This window comes from Erpetoichthys calabaricus, chromosome 17 (assembly GCF_900747795.2).
Source record: "Erpetoichthys calabaricus chromosome 17, fErpCal1.3, whole genome shotgun sequence".
NCBI classification, from domain to species: Eukaryota; Metazoa; Chordata; class Cladistia; order Polypteriformes; family Polypteridae; genus Erpetoichthys; species Erpetoichthys calabaricus.
This window is the reverse complement of record NC_041410.2, coordinates 5,167,912-5,188,678: the sequence shown is the minus strand read 5'-3', so window position 1 is coordinate 5,188,678 and position 20,767 is coordinate 5,167,912. Positions and strand designations below refer to the sequence as shown.

General features: G+C 42.7%; 1 protein-coding gene across 1 annotated transcript in view; it reads left to right on the top strand.

The window, feature by feature from the left end:
• Positions 1–9,421: 9,421 nt before the first annotated feature.
• The window catches only part of carm1 (coactivator-associated arginine methyltransferase 1), a 55,808-nt gene continuing 44,462 nt past the window's right edge, over positions 9,422–20,767 (top strand). The window contains exon 1 of the mRNA XM_028822476.2: positions 9,422–9,638. Coding sequence (XP_028678309.1) covers positions 9,497–9,638 — 142 coding nt within the window. The 5' untranslated portion in view covers positions 9,422–9,496. The remainder of the gene's footprint in view (positions 9,639–20,767) is intronic.

Below are 20,767 nucleotides of genomic sequence, written 5' to 3'. Positions count from 1 at the left end.
GTACACATATACTACGTGATGTCTACTATCTGCTTTTGGGGTGATGAGGTTATTTCTCTTTTTATTTTTATTTTATTTTATTGTAGAATCAACTCTCAGCAGTGGCCAGCAGGGTGGACAGGGGCCACATGTGTACGGGCATCGTTCTCATTCCCTACCACCTTCGCTATCACTTCCCCTACCTCTTCATATCTTAAATCATTCTTGAGGCAGATTGAAAACTTAAGTGCCAGCTTAAGTGAACAATGAAAGAAAACGTACTAAGTAATTGCAACACAAACACTGACTTAATCAGTTTTAATGTGAAAAGATGCTGACGAAAGAAAAGAAGAAGCGGGCGGCTAGGGAGGAGAAAAGAAGAGCTACTCAGGAAACAGCAAGTGCATCAACCTCTGAGCAAACGAACGTACGGAGAAATGGGATAAAAACTAGGAATGGTCAATTCAAGTGTATTCGCTGCATGTTATCGTGCAGTACGCCGTTACTGGTTCATAAATAATAACAATAAGCAAAGTACAAGTGAATACTGGCACCCATACAATCTGATAAATGGTGATGTGTAGTTTCAGGCGGCACACAGACTTGTAGTTACTTAAAATGTCTCTAGTTAAGTCCTCATTTGTGCTCAGCTTTCTTCAGAACAGGCCGCATGCCTGTCTCAATATGGCTGCCGAGCTGTGCTCTTCATTGTGTTGTCCTTTTCGGTTCAGAATGGTAAGAGAGAGAGGAAGGGAGGGGTAAAGCAAGCAAATTAATAGATTTCTGTCCAACCCCTACAGCCAATAGGGTGTCATGGTACTTAAAAGCTTCTGATACAAGCCAATTCCAAACAGCCATACTTCAGATCAATGGGGCAGAGAATACCTTCACACCTGCCAGCCCCTAAAGCCATGTGTTGAGGTGAAGCTTGCCAGCTAGGCAGTCTGGCTTTCCTGATGGGGTTGATTGCGAGGGTCCTGCACAGAAACACTTGTTTTAGGCGCTTCCCCGAACCTTGTCATAAAATTCACTATCCTGACTTAGTCCTATTGGGGGTAAACATGAATGCTTCTCACTAATGTAACACTAATATTACATTTGCTTTGCCTAAGTTACAAATAAAGACATACAAAATATTTATCCACTTGTATGCAAAATTTCACCCCACAGCAGCACTCTTGGTAAAGATATCATTATTGTTAATTTGTGTGATCAAATAGAGAAATCTAACCTTTTTCCGAGATAAAATTACAACATTTATTTCTATAGCACATTTTTATTCAAACGATGTGCTCAAAGTGCTTTACAAAATGCCAACAGAGTAATTACAGTGCCCTCCATAATGTTTGGGACGGATCTGACCCAACAAACCCCCCAATGTACCCCTTGGCACCAAACTTTAAAATTACAAATCAAACAATTCAGACTTGTGATTAAAGTACACTTTGCGGACTTTCTTTGAAGGGGATTTGCACACATTTTGGCCACCCAACACTTGTCCTACACAGGCCCCAGCATTTCAGGGCACCATGATATTTGGGACATGACAATGGCAGGTCTATTTAAAGCTGTTGTCATATTTAGGACTTTGTCGCATATCCCTCACATTCATTGACTGCTTGAAGTCTACAATTCATAGACGTCAAAAGGTGCTGAGGATCTCCTCTGATGATGCTCTGCCAAGTCTCTAATGCAGCCATCTTCAGCTCCTGCTTGTTTTGGGGGGCTTGTCACCTTCGGTTTTCTCCTCAGCATATGGAGGGACTGCTCAGTTGGATTTAAATTGGATGACTGGCTTGGCCATTTAAGAATTTTCCACTTTTTCACTTTGAAGAACTCCTGTGTCACCTTATTGGTATGTTTGGGCTCATTACCCACCTGTAGGATGAAGCGCCGTCCAGTGATTTTGGAGACATTTACTGGTTCTTGAGCAGATAAGATGTTTCTCTACACCTCAGAATCTACTGTTCCACTGCTGTCAGCAGTTCCAGTTCCATCATCAATGAAGAGAAGTGTGGCAGCCATACACGTCAAAGTCATAACACCCCCAGCGCCATGTTTAACAGATGAGGTGGTCTGCTTTGGATATTGACCAATTTCTTTTAGTCTCCATAGTTTGCTCTCGCCATCACTCTGATGCAGGTTCATCTTTGTCTCGTCTCTCTACGAGACTTTTTCCCAGAATTCTGCAGGCTCTTTGAAGTCACAAACTGTTATCTGGCCATCCTGTTTTTCTGCTTTGCATCTTGCAGTGTGGCCTCTGTGTTTCTGTTCATGAAGTCTTCTGCTGATAGTCGTCTCTGACACACACACGTCGGCCCCCTGAAGACTGTTTCAGATGTTTGGAGCTTTTTGTTGAGCAGAGTGAGGATTCTTCTGTCCTCAGCAGTGGAGGCCTACCTTTGGCCTACCAGTTCCTTTGTGATTACTGAGCTCAACAGTGATTTATTTCTTCTTTGTGATATTCCAGACAGTTGATTGAGGGCATCGTAAGGTTTCATTGATGTCCCAAATAGTATAGTTTTTGATTTTCAGACTCATGATGGGTTTCCTCCCACAGTCCAAAGACATGCAGGTTAGGTGGATTGGCGATCCTAAATTGGCCCTAGTGTGTGCTTGGTGTGTTTGTGTGTGTCCTGCGGTGGGTTGGCACCCTGCCCAGGATTGGTTCCTGCCTTGTTGGCTGGGATTGGCTCCAGCAGACCCCCGTGACCCTGTGTTCGGATTCAGCGGGTTGGAAAATGGACGGATGGATGGACTCATGATGGCTTCTTTGACTTCCATTGGCACAGCTCCTCTCTTTAAGTTGAACAATGGAAATTACAGACTCCAAAGGGTACAAGTAAGCTAAGGGATCCTAGGAACCAACAACACACCTGAGGAATCACAAACACCCGGGACGCCAATTGACTCCAACATTATGTTGCCCTGAAATGTGGAGGGCAATGCAGAAAAAATGTTGTGTGACCGAAAGGTATGGAAATCCCCTTAAAGGCAAGTCTGCAATGTGTACTTTAATTACGATGTCTGAATTGTTTGATTTGTAATTTTAAACTGTGGAGCTGAGAGCCAAATCAAGGAAACATGTGTCTTTGTCCCAGTCATTATGGAGGACACTTTACAAATAACATGGTAGAAGAAGCTTAGGCCGATAAAAATAAGTCAATAAATGAACAAACAAACACACACATAATAATCCAAATAATAAACACGTGGGTGGATCTACCATTGGGGGTGTTCAGGGTGGAAGCCTTCGGGGCCTGCTCACCAAGGGGCCTTAGTTTAAGTGGCTAAACCTTATATGCCAAAGATGTCATCTATGAGTGACCAATGGTCAGATATCCAAGGGGGACCCCGAAGAGATGAAATGACCGATTAACTTTGCGATCAGATCTCCAAGTGGGAAAGCTTGTTATAATACAGAATTGTATTATTGTTGTATTATATAATACAGAATTGTACAATCACATCTGCACAGGGCACTGTCTTGTTTTATTCTTAAAATTGTGTGTGTGTGAGATACTCTGAGGCCTTTGTGGTCTTAATCTGGCCTTGTATAAGCATTACAAACAATATATATTGTGGACAGCCAGCCCCCCCGACACAGACAGACAGCAGAATGTCCGAAACACACATGTTTATTTTCTATACAGCACCACAGTGCCTTATCCCAACACTTTCTTTCTTTCTTTCTTTCTTTCTTTCTTTCTTTGACCTCCACTCCCCTCCTCACAAGCTCCATCTCGTCTACTGGAGGGAGGCGGCCCCTTTTATAATGACCCGGATGGGCTCCAGGTCCTCCGTCTGATGACACTTCCTGGTGTGGCGGAAGTGCTGCCATCCAGGGCTCCATAACCGTCTGGGTGCCCCCTGGCAGTGGCCACGTCCTCTCACAGGGATGCGCTTCCCAGCTTCGTTCTAGTGGCCCCCAAGAAGACCCGGGCGGCTGCCCTCTCGTGGCCCAGGGGAGGTATAGTCCCTCTCATGGACCATCCAGGCGTCCCGGCTGGGTAGGGTCCCCAGCCGTCTGGCACAATATATCTATATATATATATATAAAATCCCTGTGTGCGTCCAGGTGTCCGTGTGTGGGTGTCTTCTGGTGAAGTGCGCATGCGCCGGGCACGGTACGATGCGCGATATTACTGTCAGAGAAAGTTAGAGGCGTTTTACGGAAATACAAACCAGTATTACTGCGAGAGAAAATTAAAGGTACACAATACAGTGACGCATATTACAGCCACATACAAGCCAGTATTACTGTCAGAGGAGATTAAAGGCATATTACCGACGCGCACGCCTGTATTACCGCCAAAGAAAATTAAAGGTATATCACGGACGTACAAGCCAGCGGACGTACAAGACGGTATCCTTCAATAAGGGCGCACACAAAAAGGCGAGCCTCAAAAGGGCGACCTCAATTGGGCCCAGCGAATAAATGTGCACGTAAATAAAGATCTGCACCTTTGTTGCTCTTCACATATTCCAGAGCCATTTGAACTAAATTATCTACGAACGCCTTTATTCGCTGCGCTCAATTGAGGTCGCCCTTTTGAAGCTCGCCTTTTTGTGCGTGCCCTTATTGAATAGAGCCGTACAAGACAGTATTACTGTCACAGAAAATTAAAGACACACAATACACAGCGGCAGCCCACGAAGAACGGTCAGCTCAGCAAGTAAACATCAACAAAAGAAAGGCTGAAAGAAAGAAAAATACGACCAACAGAAAGAATGAGGTCAAAGTCCCTTGCCATTTAATATAGACTGTTCCTACTAATGTTTATGCACTACTGTTCTAGCGCCCGTTATTGTAACGGGCTAAATGACTAGTATATATATATAAAAACCAACGTCCGTCTGTATGTCTGTCCGCTTTTCACGAGAGAATTATTTAACGGATTTAGTTCGGGTTTTTTTTTCTGGAATTTGCTTGAACATTCCTGTTGATTTTGCGACTTCTCTCATTGTGCTAAGTATCACAGTTTGCTTGTGCCAACAATTTATTTGTATGAATCTGAGAGAGAGGCTGCGGGCCGAGGGGAGCGGGAGACGGATGGGGCCCTCCTCACTCAGCGCCAGCCTCTGTTCGAGTCGCTCTACCTCCCGCCACGTGTTGGAGCGCACCTCACCCCCGCTTAGCTGGCAACACCCATTTGTTCAGCAGACATTATCATCTAGAGCAGGGGTGTCGAACTCCGGGCCTGGAGGGCCGCAGTGGCTGCAGGTTTTCATTCTGACCCTTTTCCTAATCAGTGAGTAGTTTTCACTGCTAATTAACTCCTTTTCCATCCATCCATCCATTTTCCAACCCGCTGAATCCAAACACAGGGTCACGGGGGGTCTGCTGGAGCCAATCCCAGCCAACACAGGGCACAAGGCAGGAACCAATCCCGGGCAGGGTGCCAACCCACCGCAGTAACTTCTTTTCCCTTCATTTCAATAGCCCAGTTTTTAAGGATTCAGTCCTCTGAATTGATTTGTTTCTTCATTAAATGGCAGCCAAACAGAAATGAGACCTGAAACAAGCCAACAGACGAGCAACTAAACTGGGATTTCAAACTCCAACCAATTTCACTCCACCCAGTCTTTTAATGAGAAGCTGATTCTTGCTGTTAATTAAGCCCGTTATTTAATTCAATGGCTTGTTGCTGCTCTCATTCTGCCACAGCAGACATTTCCAAATCTGTTGATTTTTCTGTTTTTTTCTGTCATATGGTGGCTTGTTTGATGTCTCATTATTGTTTGGCTACTAATTAAGGAAAAGGAGACAATTAAGGGGCCTGAGTCAAGTTAATTAAAACTAAAGCAAAAGAAGTTAATCAGCAGTAAAAACGGCTCACTAATGAAGAAGATGGTTAGAATGAAAACATGCAGCCACTGCGGCCCTCGAGGACCGGAGTTCGACACCTGTGATCTAGAGATTGTTAAGGAGTAACGTTTGACGTTTTTGAAAGAGAGAAATCAGAGCTACGTGTGTTTTAGAGGGTACCTGCTCATTGGCAGGGATATCACGGCTGCATGCTTTTCTCCCCACGCGGAGGACGCTCTCCTGTCAACGTCTGAAGTACCCACCTTCCGCTTGGCCAGAGATTCCTCGTCAACTTTTTACATTTTTGCCAAAGAGATCGCAGCTACATTCTCGCCCCGATAGCAAAACCAAAAAATATTGTATATCAAGAGGCCCTCGGATACGAAAGTTATCAATAAAAATTCTTCTCAATACAAATTATTACATTTTTTTTTTATTTTTGTATTGATTTTTAAAGTGTGTCCTGTATGCGGGCAGAGCCGCGGGCAGCTAGTATCATCATAAACAAAACATGAGACATGAACTAAAAGGACATAAAAAAAGGAATTTAAACCAGTGGCATCATTGGGGCTTTAGCTACTACTGTCAGGTGTCTAGGACCCTTATATTCGAGAAAACCCCCACCTACTCAATCTAATGAGCCGCTTCTTCCTTAGAAGACTGGCATCCTTCAACATCTGCAGTAAGATGCTGCAGATGTTCTATCAGATGGTTGTGGCGAGTGCCCTCTTCTACGCAGTGGTGTGCTGGGGAGGCAGCATTAAGAAGAAGGATGCCTCACGCCTGGACAAACTGGTGAGGAAGGCAGGCTCTATTGTTGGCATAGAGCTGGACAGTTTGACATCCGTAGCAGAGCAACGGGCACTCAGCAGGCTCCTATCAATCATGGAGAATCCACTGCATCCACTGAACAGGATCATCTCCAGACAGAGGAGCAGCTTCAGCGACAGACTGCTGTCACCGTCCTGCTCCACTGACAGACTGAGGAGATCATTCCTCCCCCAAACTATGCGACTCTTCAATTCCACCAGAGGGGGTAAACGTTGAACATTATTCAAGTTATTGTCTGTTTTTTACCTGCATTTTTTATTACTCTTTAATTTAATATTTTTTGCAGCTGGAGTATGTGAATTTCCCCCTGGGATTAATAAAGTATCTATCTATCTATCTATCTATCTATCTATCTATCTATCTATCTATCTATCTATCTATCTATCTATCTAATGGTCTAAAGCAGTGTTCCTCAACTCAAGTGGGTTGCCACCAGTGGTCCGACGACTGTGCTCGATCACACTCAACTTATTGAGGGGGAAACCCCCTGGTGTTCAAGCCCCCCCCGGCTCTGACAACTGTGCTCAAGTCATCAAAGGGTTATGAATACACTTAACATGAAAAAAAGTGGGTCACAACACCAGAATGGATGAGAGACACCGGTCTAAAGCGCCAAGACCCCCTTCCTCCCAACTTACCCACTTAACGTACTGCCATGCATGGATGCGAACCTCCACAGGGGACCCAAAAACTCTCCCATCATTCTTCCACTGTATGATGACCCAAAGTTGAACAAGATGCAGCTAGCAAGAGAGCGGGGTACTAGACCCCTAATGAGTACTAAAGCTAGTGACACCCCTGATTTGAACACAAACCAGGGGAGGAACCCTGTGTGAAACATAAGAAAAAATATAATAAAAAACATAATATAATAAATAATAATATAATCCATCCATCCATCCATTTTCCAACCCGCTGAATCCGAACACAGGGTCACGGGGGTCTGCTGGAGCCAATCCCAGCCAACACAGGGCACAAGGCAGGGAACCAATCCTGGGCAGGGTGCCAACCAACCGCAGGACACACACACACACACCCACACACCAAGCACACACTAGGGCCAATTTAGAATCGCCAATCCACCTAACCTGCATGTCTTTGGACTGTGGGAGGAAACCGGAGCGCCCGGAGGAAACCCACGCAGACACGGGGAGAACATGCAAACTCCATGCAGGGAGGACCCGGGAATCGAACCCAGGTCCCCAGGTGTCCCAACTGCGAGGCAGCAGCGCTACCCACTGCGCCACCGTGCCGCCCATAATAATATAATAATAAACATAATAAAAAAACAACCTCTGCTCCTTAGGGACAAGCTGACAGAGATGGGAGTAGATTCATACCTGGTGGCATGGATCGTGGACTATCTTACAGACAGACCTCAGTATGTACGTCTCGGGAACTGCACGTCCGACATTGTGGTCAGCAACACAGGAGTGCCACAGGGGACTGTACTTTCTCCGGTCCTGTTCAGCCAACATACATCGGACTTCCAATACAACTCAGAGTCCTGCCTTGTGGAAAAATTTGCTGACGACACTGCTATCATGGGCTGCATCAGGAGTGGGCAGGAGGAGGAGTATAGGGACCTAATCAATGACTTTGTTAAATGGTGCGACTCAAACCACCTACAACTGAACACCAGCAAAACCAAGGAGTTGGTGGTGGATTTTAGGAGGCCCAGACCCCTCATGGACCCCGTGATCATCAGAGATGACTGTGTGCAGATGGTACAGACCTATAAATATCTGGGAGTGCAGCTGGATGATAAATTGGACTGGACTGCCAATACTGATGCACTGAGCAAGAAAGGACAGAGCCGACTATACTTCCTTAGAAGGCTGGCGTCCTTCAACATCTGCAATAAGATGCTACAGATGTTCTAACAGACAGTTGTGGCGAGCGCCCTCTTCTACGCGGTGGTGTGCTGAGGAGGCAGCATTAAGAGGAAAGACGCCTCACGCCTGGACAAACTGGTGAGGAAGGCAGGCTCTATTGTAGGCACGGAGCTGGACAGTTTGACATCTGTGGCAGAGCGAAGGGCGCTCAGCAGGCTCCTATCAATTATGGAGAATCCACTGCATCCACTGAACAGGATCATCTCCAGACAGAGGAGCAGCTTCAGCGACAGACTGCTGTCACCGTCCTGCTCCACTGACAGACTGAGGAGATCGTTCCTCCACCACACTATGCGACTCTTCAATTCCACCCGGGGGTGTAAACGTTAACATTATACAAAGTTATTGTCTGTTTTTCACCTGCATTATTATCATTCTTTAATTTAATATTATTTATTTTATCATTATGCTGCTGCTGGAGAATGTGAATTTCCCATTGGGATTAATAAAGTATCTATCTATCTATCTATCTATCTATCTATCTATCTATCTATCTATCTATAAGAGGCATCAGGTGAGGAAGTATATAAAAGACATGAGTAGAGAAGACTGGTCCAATATAGCGACCCCAAACGAAAGTGGGAAGGGCTTTATAAAAAGAAGAAGCATATCAATGATTTAATTCATCCATGGACTAGTTCCTGGTTTGTGTTCCACATCACCAGGTCTGGTTCCGGTCCCCTGAGACCCTGTATTAGAATCTGAGATTTCAGGAAATGAGTCAATTAATCGTGATAAGCTTGTTTAAAGTATTCACTTGGCAAGAAAAAGAAGATGAAAAAGAAAAGCGGACGAAGCGCACGACCTGTCACTGGAGGCGTGGTTATTCCCAGGTCCGACCGCTGCGTGGCGCTGCGGGTCCCTCGCGCTTTCGCTCTCACTCCCCTCTGCCCTCCCCTCCCCTCCCCCTTGTGAACAGTAGCGCTCCTCATCATCCTTCTCCTCCTCGGCGTGTCGCTCCGGCTCTCCTCCAAGTTCGAAGATGGCGGTGTCCGTGTTCCCGGGCGTGCGGCTCCTCACCATCGGCGACGCGAATGGAGAAATTCAGCGGCACTCGGAGCAGCAACCATTGAAGCTGGAGGTGAAAACCACGCAAGACGCCGCCCTGATAGCTCTGTGCAACAGTAAGTAGTGTGAACCGACCGGCCGTCCCGACTGTTCATCGGTGCGAGCGGGTCACCCTGTTAAGCGACATCGCGCGACTCCAGTCAGTCAAACAAATAAGCAAACACACACAAAAAAAAGAGCCAGCGGGAGAGGAAGCGAGACAGACGGGCAGACAGAGAATGGACAGGCGCTCTAGCGTGGACTCGCACTTCCGTAAGAAGCAGCAGATATAAAATCGCACAACAGGCCAGTGGCTGCATGGAGAGCATTCGGTCCCGGTGTGTTGGTATTATTGTTCTGCAAACGTGCCTACAGGTCACCCGTGCGCTACGCCTCCTCGTGTTTTAAGAGTCCGCCGATGCGCTAATTAAAAAGGGCCGCCGCGCGCGGGAAGCTGGGCTCGGTGATGGGCTGAGGAACAAAAGCGCGACTGCGAAACCAGAGAAAGTTACCGCGCCGTTCACATGCGGGAGGCTGAGACGCACTCCTCCTCCCTGCCGTCCACCTCCTCCCGTAACAGCGCAGAAATGTCAGCGGAGCGGGGAATCCCAAAGGGACGGCTGATCGGCAGGAGAAACAAAAATGGGGTTACGGTGAGCATGTAGGGCCGGGCATAGAGAGCCGGTGGGCCGGTCGAACACCCACCCGCCAGCTCGCTTACCACCACGATGCGTTCTCCCTTCTTTCTGCGCGTATTTAGTAGTCAAAAAGAAAGAGGCCGCCCTTTCTCAGCTTCATTTTTACGGATACTTTACACTTTGGCTGAGTGTTCAGCAGCATGGGCCACTCGTTTCCGTCATTCACACTATGACGTCTTAGTTGACAACCTATTTTTAAAGAATTCTTTTTAAATTATACGCCCATGTAAACCAATATGCTAATGTTGAGATCAAAAAAATGTAAATTGATTTAAAGAAACAGCGTTTCATTTTTAACCTGCTGGATCTCAGCAACACAATGGGAGGTTTGAAACTTGAAAAGTGCACCTTTTTCAAATTATTATCATCACTTATTGTTTGGCGGATGCCTTCATCTGAGGTAACTTGCAACATGGGAGAGACATACAGTTGGTTACATTTCTTTTGCTTTCTCTCTTGGAGTCCAGACAGGTCCCAGAGTCATGGTCAGACAAGTTCAGTAGCAGGGTTTGAACCCACAACCTTTGGGTTTTAAAGTCCAAAGCCATACCTGCACCTTATGAGAAGGACTGTGGAGTCCTCCCTACAGTGGTGGACCTGTATTTTTGGGGCCCTGAAGCTTGAACTGTTATGAGGCCCCTTCACAACCTGCAATACAGTCTGGGTAACCTCTCTTATCTTCTTTTGTGGGGTTGCTGCATGACAGATTACCACAATTTATTTTTTCTGTCACAAAGATTTGGATTAAAATTGCAGTGCAGTGTTATCTTGCATGTCAAAGTCACTGGTATGAATAAAAATTTTTGTATCACTTTAGGTGGCCCAAATACACTCTACGTATCATGTAATTACCTGTGTACTTACAGATTAACTAGGTGTTATTACCTTGTACTTACTGTGTAGTACAGTGTAATGGTCTAATTAAGTATTCAGTTGTAATAATTATTAATTCACAATTTATATACACACATTTTTATAAAAATAATTGTGGAATAATAATTACAACCGAGTACTTAATTATACTCATACTTATCACCATACCATACCATTTTTATTTGTTAAGCGCTTAAAAACACAGCATTACAACTGACCGAAGCGCTGTACAGTTAAAACAAGCAAGACTAAAAGCAAAATATTAAAAACAAACATTAAGAGAGAATTAAAACAGAGACACTAAAAAACAGGCCAGGGGACCCAATAAAACAGAGAAATAGCAAAAAGCAAGTGGAAATAAGACAGGTTAAGAATTAAAAGCCAATGTGAAGAACAGTACAGTAAATACAAGGTAATACCACTTAGTTACTCTGTAATTCCATGGTAAGTATAGAGTATTTGGGATACCTAATCTAAAGTGGTACCAAAATTTCCTGTGCCTTATAGCTTGGCTCATATGGGGGGGGGGGATTTAAATTAGGCAAATGTTATATCTTACAATGACAAAATTAAACACAGAAAAGACCAGCGTCAATATAATCTTTTATTTTCAGCACCATTCGCGAAAACATTCTACATGAAGTACATTTTACAAAACGTTTTTGCTTTGTGCCCTCCCCACCATAACCTATTGTCTGTGAGTGAGGAGTGAAAACTTTAGATTCGTCAAAAATTTTGATCTCTGGTTTTCAACAGATCTTGACGTTTTAGTGTCCCCTGATACCGAAAACATCGATATCTCGACGATGGGTGTGTGTATGTTTGTCTGTCTTTGTGCATCAGTTTCTTGAGGGTGGTCTGGAGCTAAAACAGCTGGAAGGAAAAATACCAAACTCGAAACTTAAGCCAGTTATGAGATGAGAATGTGCTGATTAGTTTTTGAGCCAAATCATGCAAGAAAAAAATGCACTCTAGAGCAACCCTCAAATACCGTAATTCTGTAATTCATTATGAATTCTTCTTGTCAGTTGGTGTCGTGAGGACCTAGATCAGAATCAGAGCGGTAAATAATTATTCAAATGTTACTGAATAGTTTGAGTAAATTGGTTCCTAGGGGTGCAAAGCCTACTGACGCTCATGTCTGAATTTTATTTCTTATAGCAACATATTCACATACAGTTTTGTCATATGAGAGCTTCCTTGCAGTGCCATTTTCTAGAGACATTGAATTAAGAAAAAAGAATAAAGAATTTAAAAGTTCTTAATTCACGGTAAATCAATATTTGTTCTTTATATAGGATAGCTTTGAAAAATTCCTTTCTGCTTCACGGCTTGTGAAAAGCATAAATAACTTCAATAAATTAAATCATTTTTTCCATAAATGTTAAGTGTTTTATTTATAATTGTATATTAAATATATTAAGAAACATCCTTAATTTGAACACTTTTTACTTTGTTATATATGAAGTATAGGGAAAGTATTATAATCGTCCAAAAATCCCATTTCACGATTTTGATGAAGCTCGATGTTTTAGAGCTCCCTGAGTAGGAAGAAGTCCCAAAAATAGTATTGTATCTGTGTGTGTGTGTGTAAACACGATAACTTGAGTTCGCTTTCACTTCGGTCAACCAAATTTTGCATACAAGTATTAGGTACAAAATGTAGATTTCTATCAACTTTTGCGCTGTTTCTGTTAACCGGAAGTGGTACTTTACCTTTTATTTGTGCAGCTGCAGAGTCTGATTTATTCAACTTTTACTTTTATAATAATCGTTCAATATATTATTCATTTGATTTGTTGATGGTTCTTTAATGTACATAATATAAAAATATAAAGATTGTCTTGCGGTTCACTCCTCAAATATCCATCGCCATATCTGAGTATACGAGAAAGTTTAGGGGAGAGCACTCCTGATTTTTTTGTTTACAGCTAGCCTTCATGATACTTGAGTAACCTTTTTTGAGTTTTACTTAACTGTTTTGTATTGTAGTGAGAAGTCAAGCAAAATGACACCTTTTATTGGCTAACTCATAACTTTTAGTAAATAAATTATAGTTGACTTTTCACTGCATCCATAATGGCTAACATGGTATACCACCCTTGTACTGTAGACTGTTTTTTATTGAATTACACTATATTATTAATTTTTAATAATCCTTTCTCATACAATAGACAGCCAAAAGTTTTAAGCAGTGTGGACTAAAGTCGCTTCTGGGACCCCTCCGGGATTAGGGGCCCTGAAGTTTAAACTTCATTCGTTTCGTACTAAATCCACCATCTACATCAAGACAATGTACAGAAGCAATCGCGAGCTAACAACGTTGGGTTATGAATCACAGTGGGTGGAGTGCAAGTCATGGTAGGTTATACTCAAATTATGGAACACACCAGTGAGGCCCCAGCTGGAGTATTGTGTGCAGTTCTGGTCTCCAGATTACAAAAAGGACATCACAGTGCTAGAGAAAGTCCAGAAAGGAGCGACTAGGCCGATTCCTAGACTAAGAGGTAAGAGTGACAAGGAGAGATTGAAGGAGGTTTCACTTGAAACAAATGGAGATTAAGAGGGGACATGATTGGAAGTGTTTACAATTTTAAAATGGAATTAGTGCAGTAGATTTGAGTTGTTACTTTAAAAATAAATTCTCCAACAAGAACAGAGTGTAAACTGAAGGGGTAGCACTTTAGGAACAGAAACAAACATTCATTTACTTTTCTGTAACAAGACCATAGCAAAGGCTCCTTGTTGTCGTAATTGCACTTAGACAGCCACGTTACTGATCTTTTATATCTCTGTGCTGCGTGGCATTTTAAGAGCTTCTGATTTGCTGGTAAAATTACTTCTGAATATGAAGGATTCCTGGGTCTTGTACTGAAAAGTATGCAGTATTAAGGGAAAAATGCCTCACTTGAGCCACCTCGGACCACACCACAGTGGTTATTTTAGTAAGCCACATTGCTCTGAGATGAATAACCACTATACCGAGGCCTTGTTGGCGTCTTTATCACTGACAGAAGTCTTTAAGGTCTTAAGAGTAAATGAGTAATATAGGGTGTCCTAAAATTCACGCAAGAAGTAATTTTGATAGAGAACACAGATTTTTAATTAAAAATTGTAAATTTTTAATTGATTCATAAAGTATACAGTATAGGGTTATGTATGGAATAGCTTATCGGGTAAATGGCCTACACGGCTTTGCTGGCACATACACACTCTTTTGTCAAAAAAATTTCCATGACCGTTTTGCATAAATGTGGCTGAATTTCGTTGATACAGCGCTCATTTTCCTCCTTCAAGGCTTGGGTGGTCGTGGGTTTGATGGCATAAACCTTAGACTTCAAACAATCACTCGTGGATTTTCTGAACCCCAAATGCAACAATTTTTACGATTAACGAAGCCATCAAGATGAAAATGAGCCTCATCGCTGAAGATGATTTTGTTAGAAAAATCAGCATTCACTTGTTGTTCCAAAATCCATTCAACGAACTCTCTTCGCTGTGTGTGGTCAGTAGGCTTCAGTTCTTGACACAATTGAACTTTGTAAGCTTGAAGATGCAAATCTTTCGTGAGAATATGCTGTAGAGAGCTTCTGGAAATGTTCAATTCTTGACCACGGTGCCGAATTGATGTTCCTGGACTCTCAGCAACACTCTCACGAACTGCTTCGATGTTTTGTGTTGAACGACTTGTTGAAGGACGGCCAGAGTGTCTAAGATCACTAATTGATCCAGTCTCCCTGAATTTTTTAATTAATCTCTTCACAGTTGATGAAGTTAAATCACTATTCCGACCATATTTTGTACGAAAATTGCGGACTGTAGCTGCCAAACCTTCATTATTTTTTAAATATTGCTCAACAATGAAAAATGCGTTGTTCTTTTGTGTAGCACTCCATTTTTAATAACCCTGAACTGTGAGCTGTCACACTGTCTTTTTTTTTCGTTGGCAACACTTTCCCGCAAAAATGGCGCCAAATTCAAATCTTGCGTGAATTTTGGGACACCCTTTTAGATGCATTTTTGCAGTACCTAAACAGAAGTGTTAAGTATTACCACTTAAAGACAGATGTCACACAGATGTTAGAAAGTTTTTCTTCACACAAAGAGCCATAGACACATTAGACAAATTACCATGTTGTGTGGTGGGGAGTTGTTCTTTAGGGACTGTCGGGTCTTAACTTGATGTTAGTTTGGACCATCTGGTGAATAGGATGGAAGAGCTAGTTGGGCTGAAAGGCCCATTCTTGTTGTAATGTTTCTAATTTTCCCAACAGCTCTACAAGTAAATGCACCTGACCCAACAATGCAGGTCCTTTTGTCAGTGATGTAATGGTTAATGAAGACTGCCTAGAGCAGAGTTTCTTAAACTGCTTTTCATGGCCCAGTCTTCCTCATTTTAGTGTCTTCGAGACACATTCATTGTTGAACATCTGGATGATTGTCAGAGCGGGGTCCCCTTGGAGAATTGTGGATGATTGTCACAGTGATATCATTTGCTTAATGAACTCATGGTGACCCATTACCATTAAGTACATCACTAGTTCGCCATCCAGCGGTGGCCATTTTGGATTGCGACCTACAGTTTAAGAAATTTGGTCCTGGAGTGATGTGGTGCAGATTGGGCATGAGGGTTTGTGAAGGAAGTACGATGTGTTAGCAGCTAATGATTAGGATTTAATAGTGGTAATAAGCAATTGAGTTGTAATTTTTAAAACAGTATAATAAAAACTGGGCATCTGTTTTCAGAGTCATTAGAACATATGAAAAACTTTTGATGCAAACAGGCCTTTCAGCTCAACAGAGCTCGCCACTCCTATCCACTTAATTCCTTCAAGTCAAGTTTTGTAAGTCCCTCCTGTCCACCACACTACTTGGTCACTTATTCCATGTGTCTGGAGGTCTTTCTGAGTGTGAAGAAAGACATTCCAATTTTTGTGCAAAATTTGCACTTGACAATTTTCAAACTTTGCCCTCTGTGTTCTTTCTGAACTCGTTTTAAATTAAACAGAATTGATAACTGCTTTAATCTTTCCTCATAACTCATCCCCTGCAGTCCTGGAATCGGCCTGGTCGCTCTTCTCTGCACTTTTTTATAGTCCTGCTTTGTCTTTTTTTTTTTTTTTTTTGGTAGCCCAGAGACCAAAAGTGTACGTAGTACTCCAGGTATGGCCTCCCTAGTAAATTACAACACTTAAGCATAACCTCCTTTAACTTGAATGCTACACATTGTGCTATATAAGCTAATATTCTGGCCAATGTCACATTACGTGACTTCTAGTCATGGGGTATGTCAGACTTGTGGAGATCAGTTGCTGAACTCTTTGCCGGCCATGTCATTTTAAATGACTGATAATTGCTGGACATGTCACATTTACTGTCCTTCCAGCGCAGTCATGCTTGCCCCTATTTATGACAGCCAATAATGTGCTTCGTAATGGAAGTGGCACTATGGCAGTATGAAGGATTAACAGATACCACACATTTTACCGGAGTCCTGGGCCTTTGTTTACTCTTTTTCTTCCTGTCATGGTACATAAAACACAAAACTGACAAGTCTCTTTTTTAGTTTGTGAAGCCCGAAGTGCCTCATGCATTATATGAATTGTACTTCCATTCATTAGTTGTCAGCGTTCATGCACACAGGGCCCACTCCCATGACTGAGGACAAAGTCAGACCTGTTTGATTTTTGTCAGTGCGAGTCGCAGATTAGTTGGACTTGAGTCTCAGGGCATGTCTGGCCTTCACAGAAGCGTGCTGCCGACTTCCTACGACCCGCCTAAGATAATGTTGGTGAAGGCTATGACTGAAAATCTCTCGAGCAGTCATTTAATTTGACAAGTCCTTTATTCTCGGTTTACTTAAACTGAAAAAGTTTAACTCCTTCCATCTTTCCACTTAACTCCTACTCTGCAGATCTGGAATTGGCCTAGTCGCTCTCCTCTGGGCTTTCCCAGGCACTGCTTTATCTTTTTTATAGCCCAGAGACCAAAACTGCATATGGCACTGCTGGCGCGGCCTAACCAGCGTGTTATAAAGCTTAAACATCTCCTCATTTTGACTTGTACTCTACACATCTGGGTGCTATGTAACCAAACATTCTACCATCCTGTTAGCTGTCTTAATTACTTCTGTGCTCTGCCTGAAGGATGATAGTGAGGAATCCACAATGAGTCCTGTGTCCTTCTCTTAAGGGGTACTTTCGAGTTTCAGACCTCCCATTGTGTACTCAGATCTGCAATCTTTACTTCCAATTTGTTATACTTTCCATTTACATTAAATTTCATCTGCCGTAAATCTGCCCAAGCCTGTATGCTATTCAGGATCCTCTGTAGTGAGTCAAAGGATTCTAGATTATCTGTCATTACGTTTTCAAATAATCCACTTCAGTTTGTAGGGGCATACTGTAAATAGAACATTAGCACATAGCTTTTTACTGAAGCTTAATTAACAAACACATGCATAAATTATAACAAACAAATACACACAAGAAATGAATAAAAAGAAAGAAAAGTTATGACTTGGTTAAAGATGAAAATTGGCTGCCTCAGTGAGGCATTATTAAGCTGTCTTGCCATCAGTCTAAAGGAGCCCAGTAGTTTCCTGACACACTTCTACTGAGTAACTGATTGGCTGAAAGTCCTCAGTGCTGGTGTGTCAGAGGATGTGCAGCAGTTTTCATAATGGCCATCAGTTTTGTTTTTTGTTCTGTCTTCCGTTACTTCTTCCAGTGGGTTGAGAGTGTGTGTCCCATAACTCAGCCCGTCTTTTAATTAGCTTGTAAAGCGTCAGTGTGGGCAAGGTAGTTTTTTTTTTTCCTTTCTTAATTTATAGAAAGTATTTAACTTTAGAAAATAGTTTTGCATGGAAAATCCATATACAGTGGAACCGCGGTTTGAGAGTAACTTGGTTTACGAGTGTTTTGCAAGACGAGGTAAAATTTTTAATAAATTTTGACTTGATAAACGAGCGAGGTCTTGTAATACGAGTAGTATGTATACGCTTTGTCTGCTGAGCGTCACGTGATCACAACTGAGCTGATGGTTCTTCTCTCTCTCTCTCTCTTGCTGCGGGATTGTGGGTAATCGTCTCCTATTCTCCGTCTGAGTTGGCGTGCCTCACATCATTACGAGCGTATACTGTTTAGATAGATAGATAGATAGATACTTTATTAATCCCAATGTTTACTACAGCATTGTGACTGTGTGTGTGCGCGTGCTGTGGTGTGCGGGTCCCCATCTTGCACGAAGCTGAGTCTCAGTACTTTAGCAACACCAGCTTTATTCAGCTTGTAACAGCAACAGTGTGGTTATTTATTGTAGCGGGATCTGCCACTCTCCTATACACAGACACAGCAGTCAAGCAGGGTTACGGCCAGGTTAGTGGCCAAGTAATCCTGTGCCCTGCGTATTTATAACGTTCCTTGTATCACCCATCGACGGCAGGCGCTTATAGCATGTCCGCTATCTTTTCGGATTCGCTTTTATGGCGAACTGCTACAGCGCTGGGAGACTGCGATTGCTTTGGGATGCTCTTCCGCGTGTCGTCCCGTTGGGTGCAATCCCACAAGAGTTTAGAAACTCACTCACACCAGCCATGATTCTTTTCAAAGGTAAAGTGCAGGTTAATTTGTTTTATGTATTTTTACTTTATATTTTATATTAATCATTTTTATATGAATAGTTTTGGGTTGTGGAACGAATCATCTGAGTTTGCATTATTTCTTATGGGGAAATTCACTTTAATATACGAGTGCTTTGGACTGCGAGCACGTTTCCGGAACGAGTTATGCTCGCAAACCGAGGTTCCACTGTACCGTGTTTGTAAAGAAACTTTTGACTTGAAATATGCAAAGGAAACTGACCTTAGACGAAGACCCACATAGACCGGGAGTGTGAGATAATTGCTGAATAGTTCTTGAGGGCACTGAGTGACGTGACGGCTAATGCCTTGGTCATGTGATGTGGAGATTTTGAGAGCCATTTGTGACATTTCACCTTCTGTCTTCATTGTCATCTTACTGCGACCTACAAGCCTGTTATCAGGTGGCAGCAGTTCTGTTATAATCCAAAGCAGATGCTCTTGTGTGTGTGTGTGTGTGTGTGTGTTTTTTTTATTATATTTTTCTTTATTTTCTGTAACTCAGCCTTCACTATGTATTGTATTTTGTGCATACTTGTATATGGCAAATAACATTTGATTAGATTTTTTGTTTTCACATGCATTTTCACTTCCATGTTTTTAGAGTAATGCATTGTGGTTGCTCTTTTACTTCTTGGTCTGCACAAAAATCACTTAGGGATTACCTTTTTGTTGTGTGTGTGAGAATGTAAAAAGCAACATTAAACACATTTCAAGAGTACTGCACATCTCCAAATGTAATGTAACCACAAAAATGCAATTTCTGGCCAACATTATTTTTTTATTTTATTGAATAATAGTGAGGGAAACATTAATTTGCAAATGTGTTATTTCTGGTAGTGTCATTTCCTCTGAATTGTCCCACTTCGAAGCATGTTCATGTAATATTTCATACTGTGGAAACTTCTGTCTATGTAATCCGCACATACGCCCGACTCCCCCAGTGGTACATGAATGTAGCATTAGAGCAAGTATAGCTCTAAACACACAGGCTAGTGGGAGTTCAGAACAAGCTATAAAGTTATGATGAAAGCAGATATTTTAATATAAAATTTCAAACTCTGGTTAAAAAAAAAAAAAATTCAAGGTTGTAGGCAAATCCACAGTGGGGAGGGACACTGGGCAGAGTGCATGTCCAGTGCAGGACCCACTTGCACACACTCAAATGGGTCTAATTTAGAACTGCCAGTTAACACAACATGCAAGCCATTGAGGATGTGGGGTAGGGTGGCGGATAAACTGGAGTATCCATAGAAAATCTCATGCACACATGGGGAAATGTGCATCATGTAAACAAAACCTGGGTGCTGGGTTCAAAGCAAACATTAGAACAATCTAGATGAACAGGCCATTCAGTCTAACAAAGCTCGCCAGTCCTATCCACTTAATTCTTTCAAAATAACATCAAGTCAATGTTTTCAAGGTCTGTAAATTCTTACCGTCCACCACATTGCCTGGTCATTTCTTCCATGTGCCAGTGGTTCTCTCTGTAAAGAAAAAAATTTCTAATGTATTGGCAAAATTTATACTTATCAAGCTCTTGTTGAGTACATTTTAATGTCTCCGTTTTGATCCACTGGACTAATTCCCTTCATAATTTTAAACGCTTCACTCAGGTCTCCTCTTCATCTCCAGTAAAGGCTCAGCTCTTTTAATCTTTCCTCATAACTCATCACCTGTAGATCTCTAATCAGCCTAGTTGCTCTTCTCTGGACCTTTTCTTGTGGTGTTATGTCCTTTTTGTAGCCTGGAGACCAAAACTGCACGCAGACCTCCAGATGAGGCCTCACCAGTGTGGCATAAAGCTTGAGCAGGACCTCCCTGGACCAGAGCTGTCTTAATGCATGGATACGCTGGGCAGTTGTCCGGGGGCCCCATGCTAATCTATGTATGTTGTGACTCGCTGAGTGGCTGTGTAGGTAGAAGCCCCAGTGCACTGCTTTTGCTCTTAAGACAGCCCTGCCTTGGACTTGTACTGCACACATCAGGGCGCTAT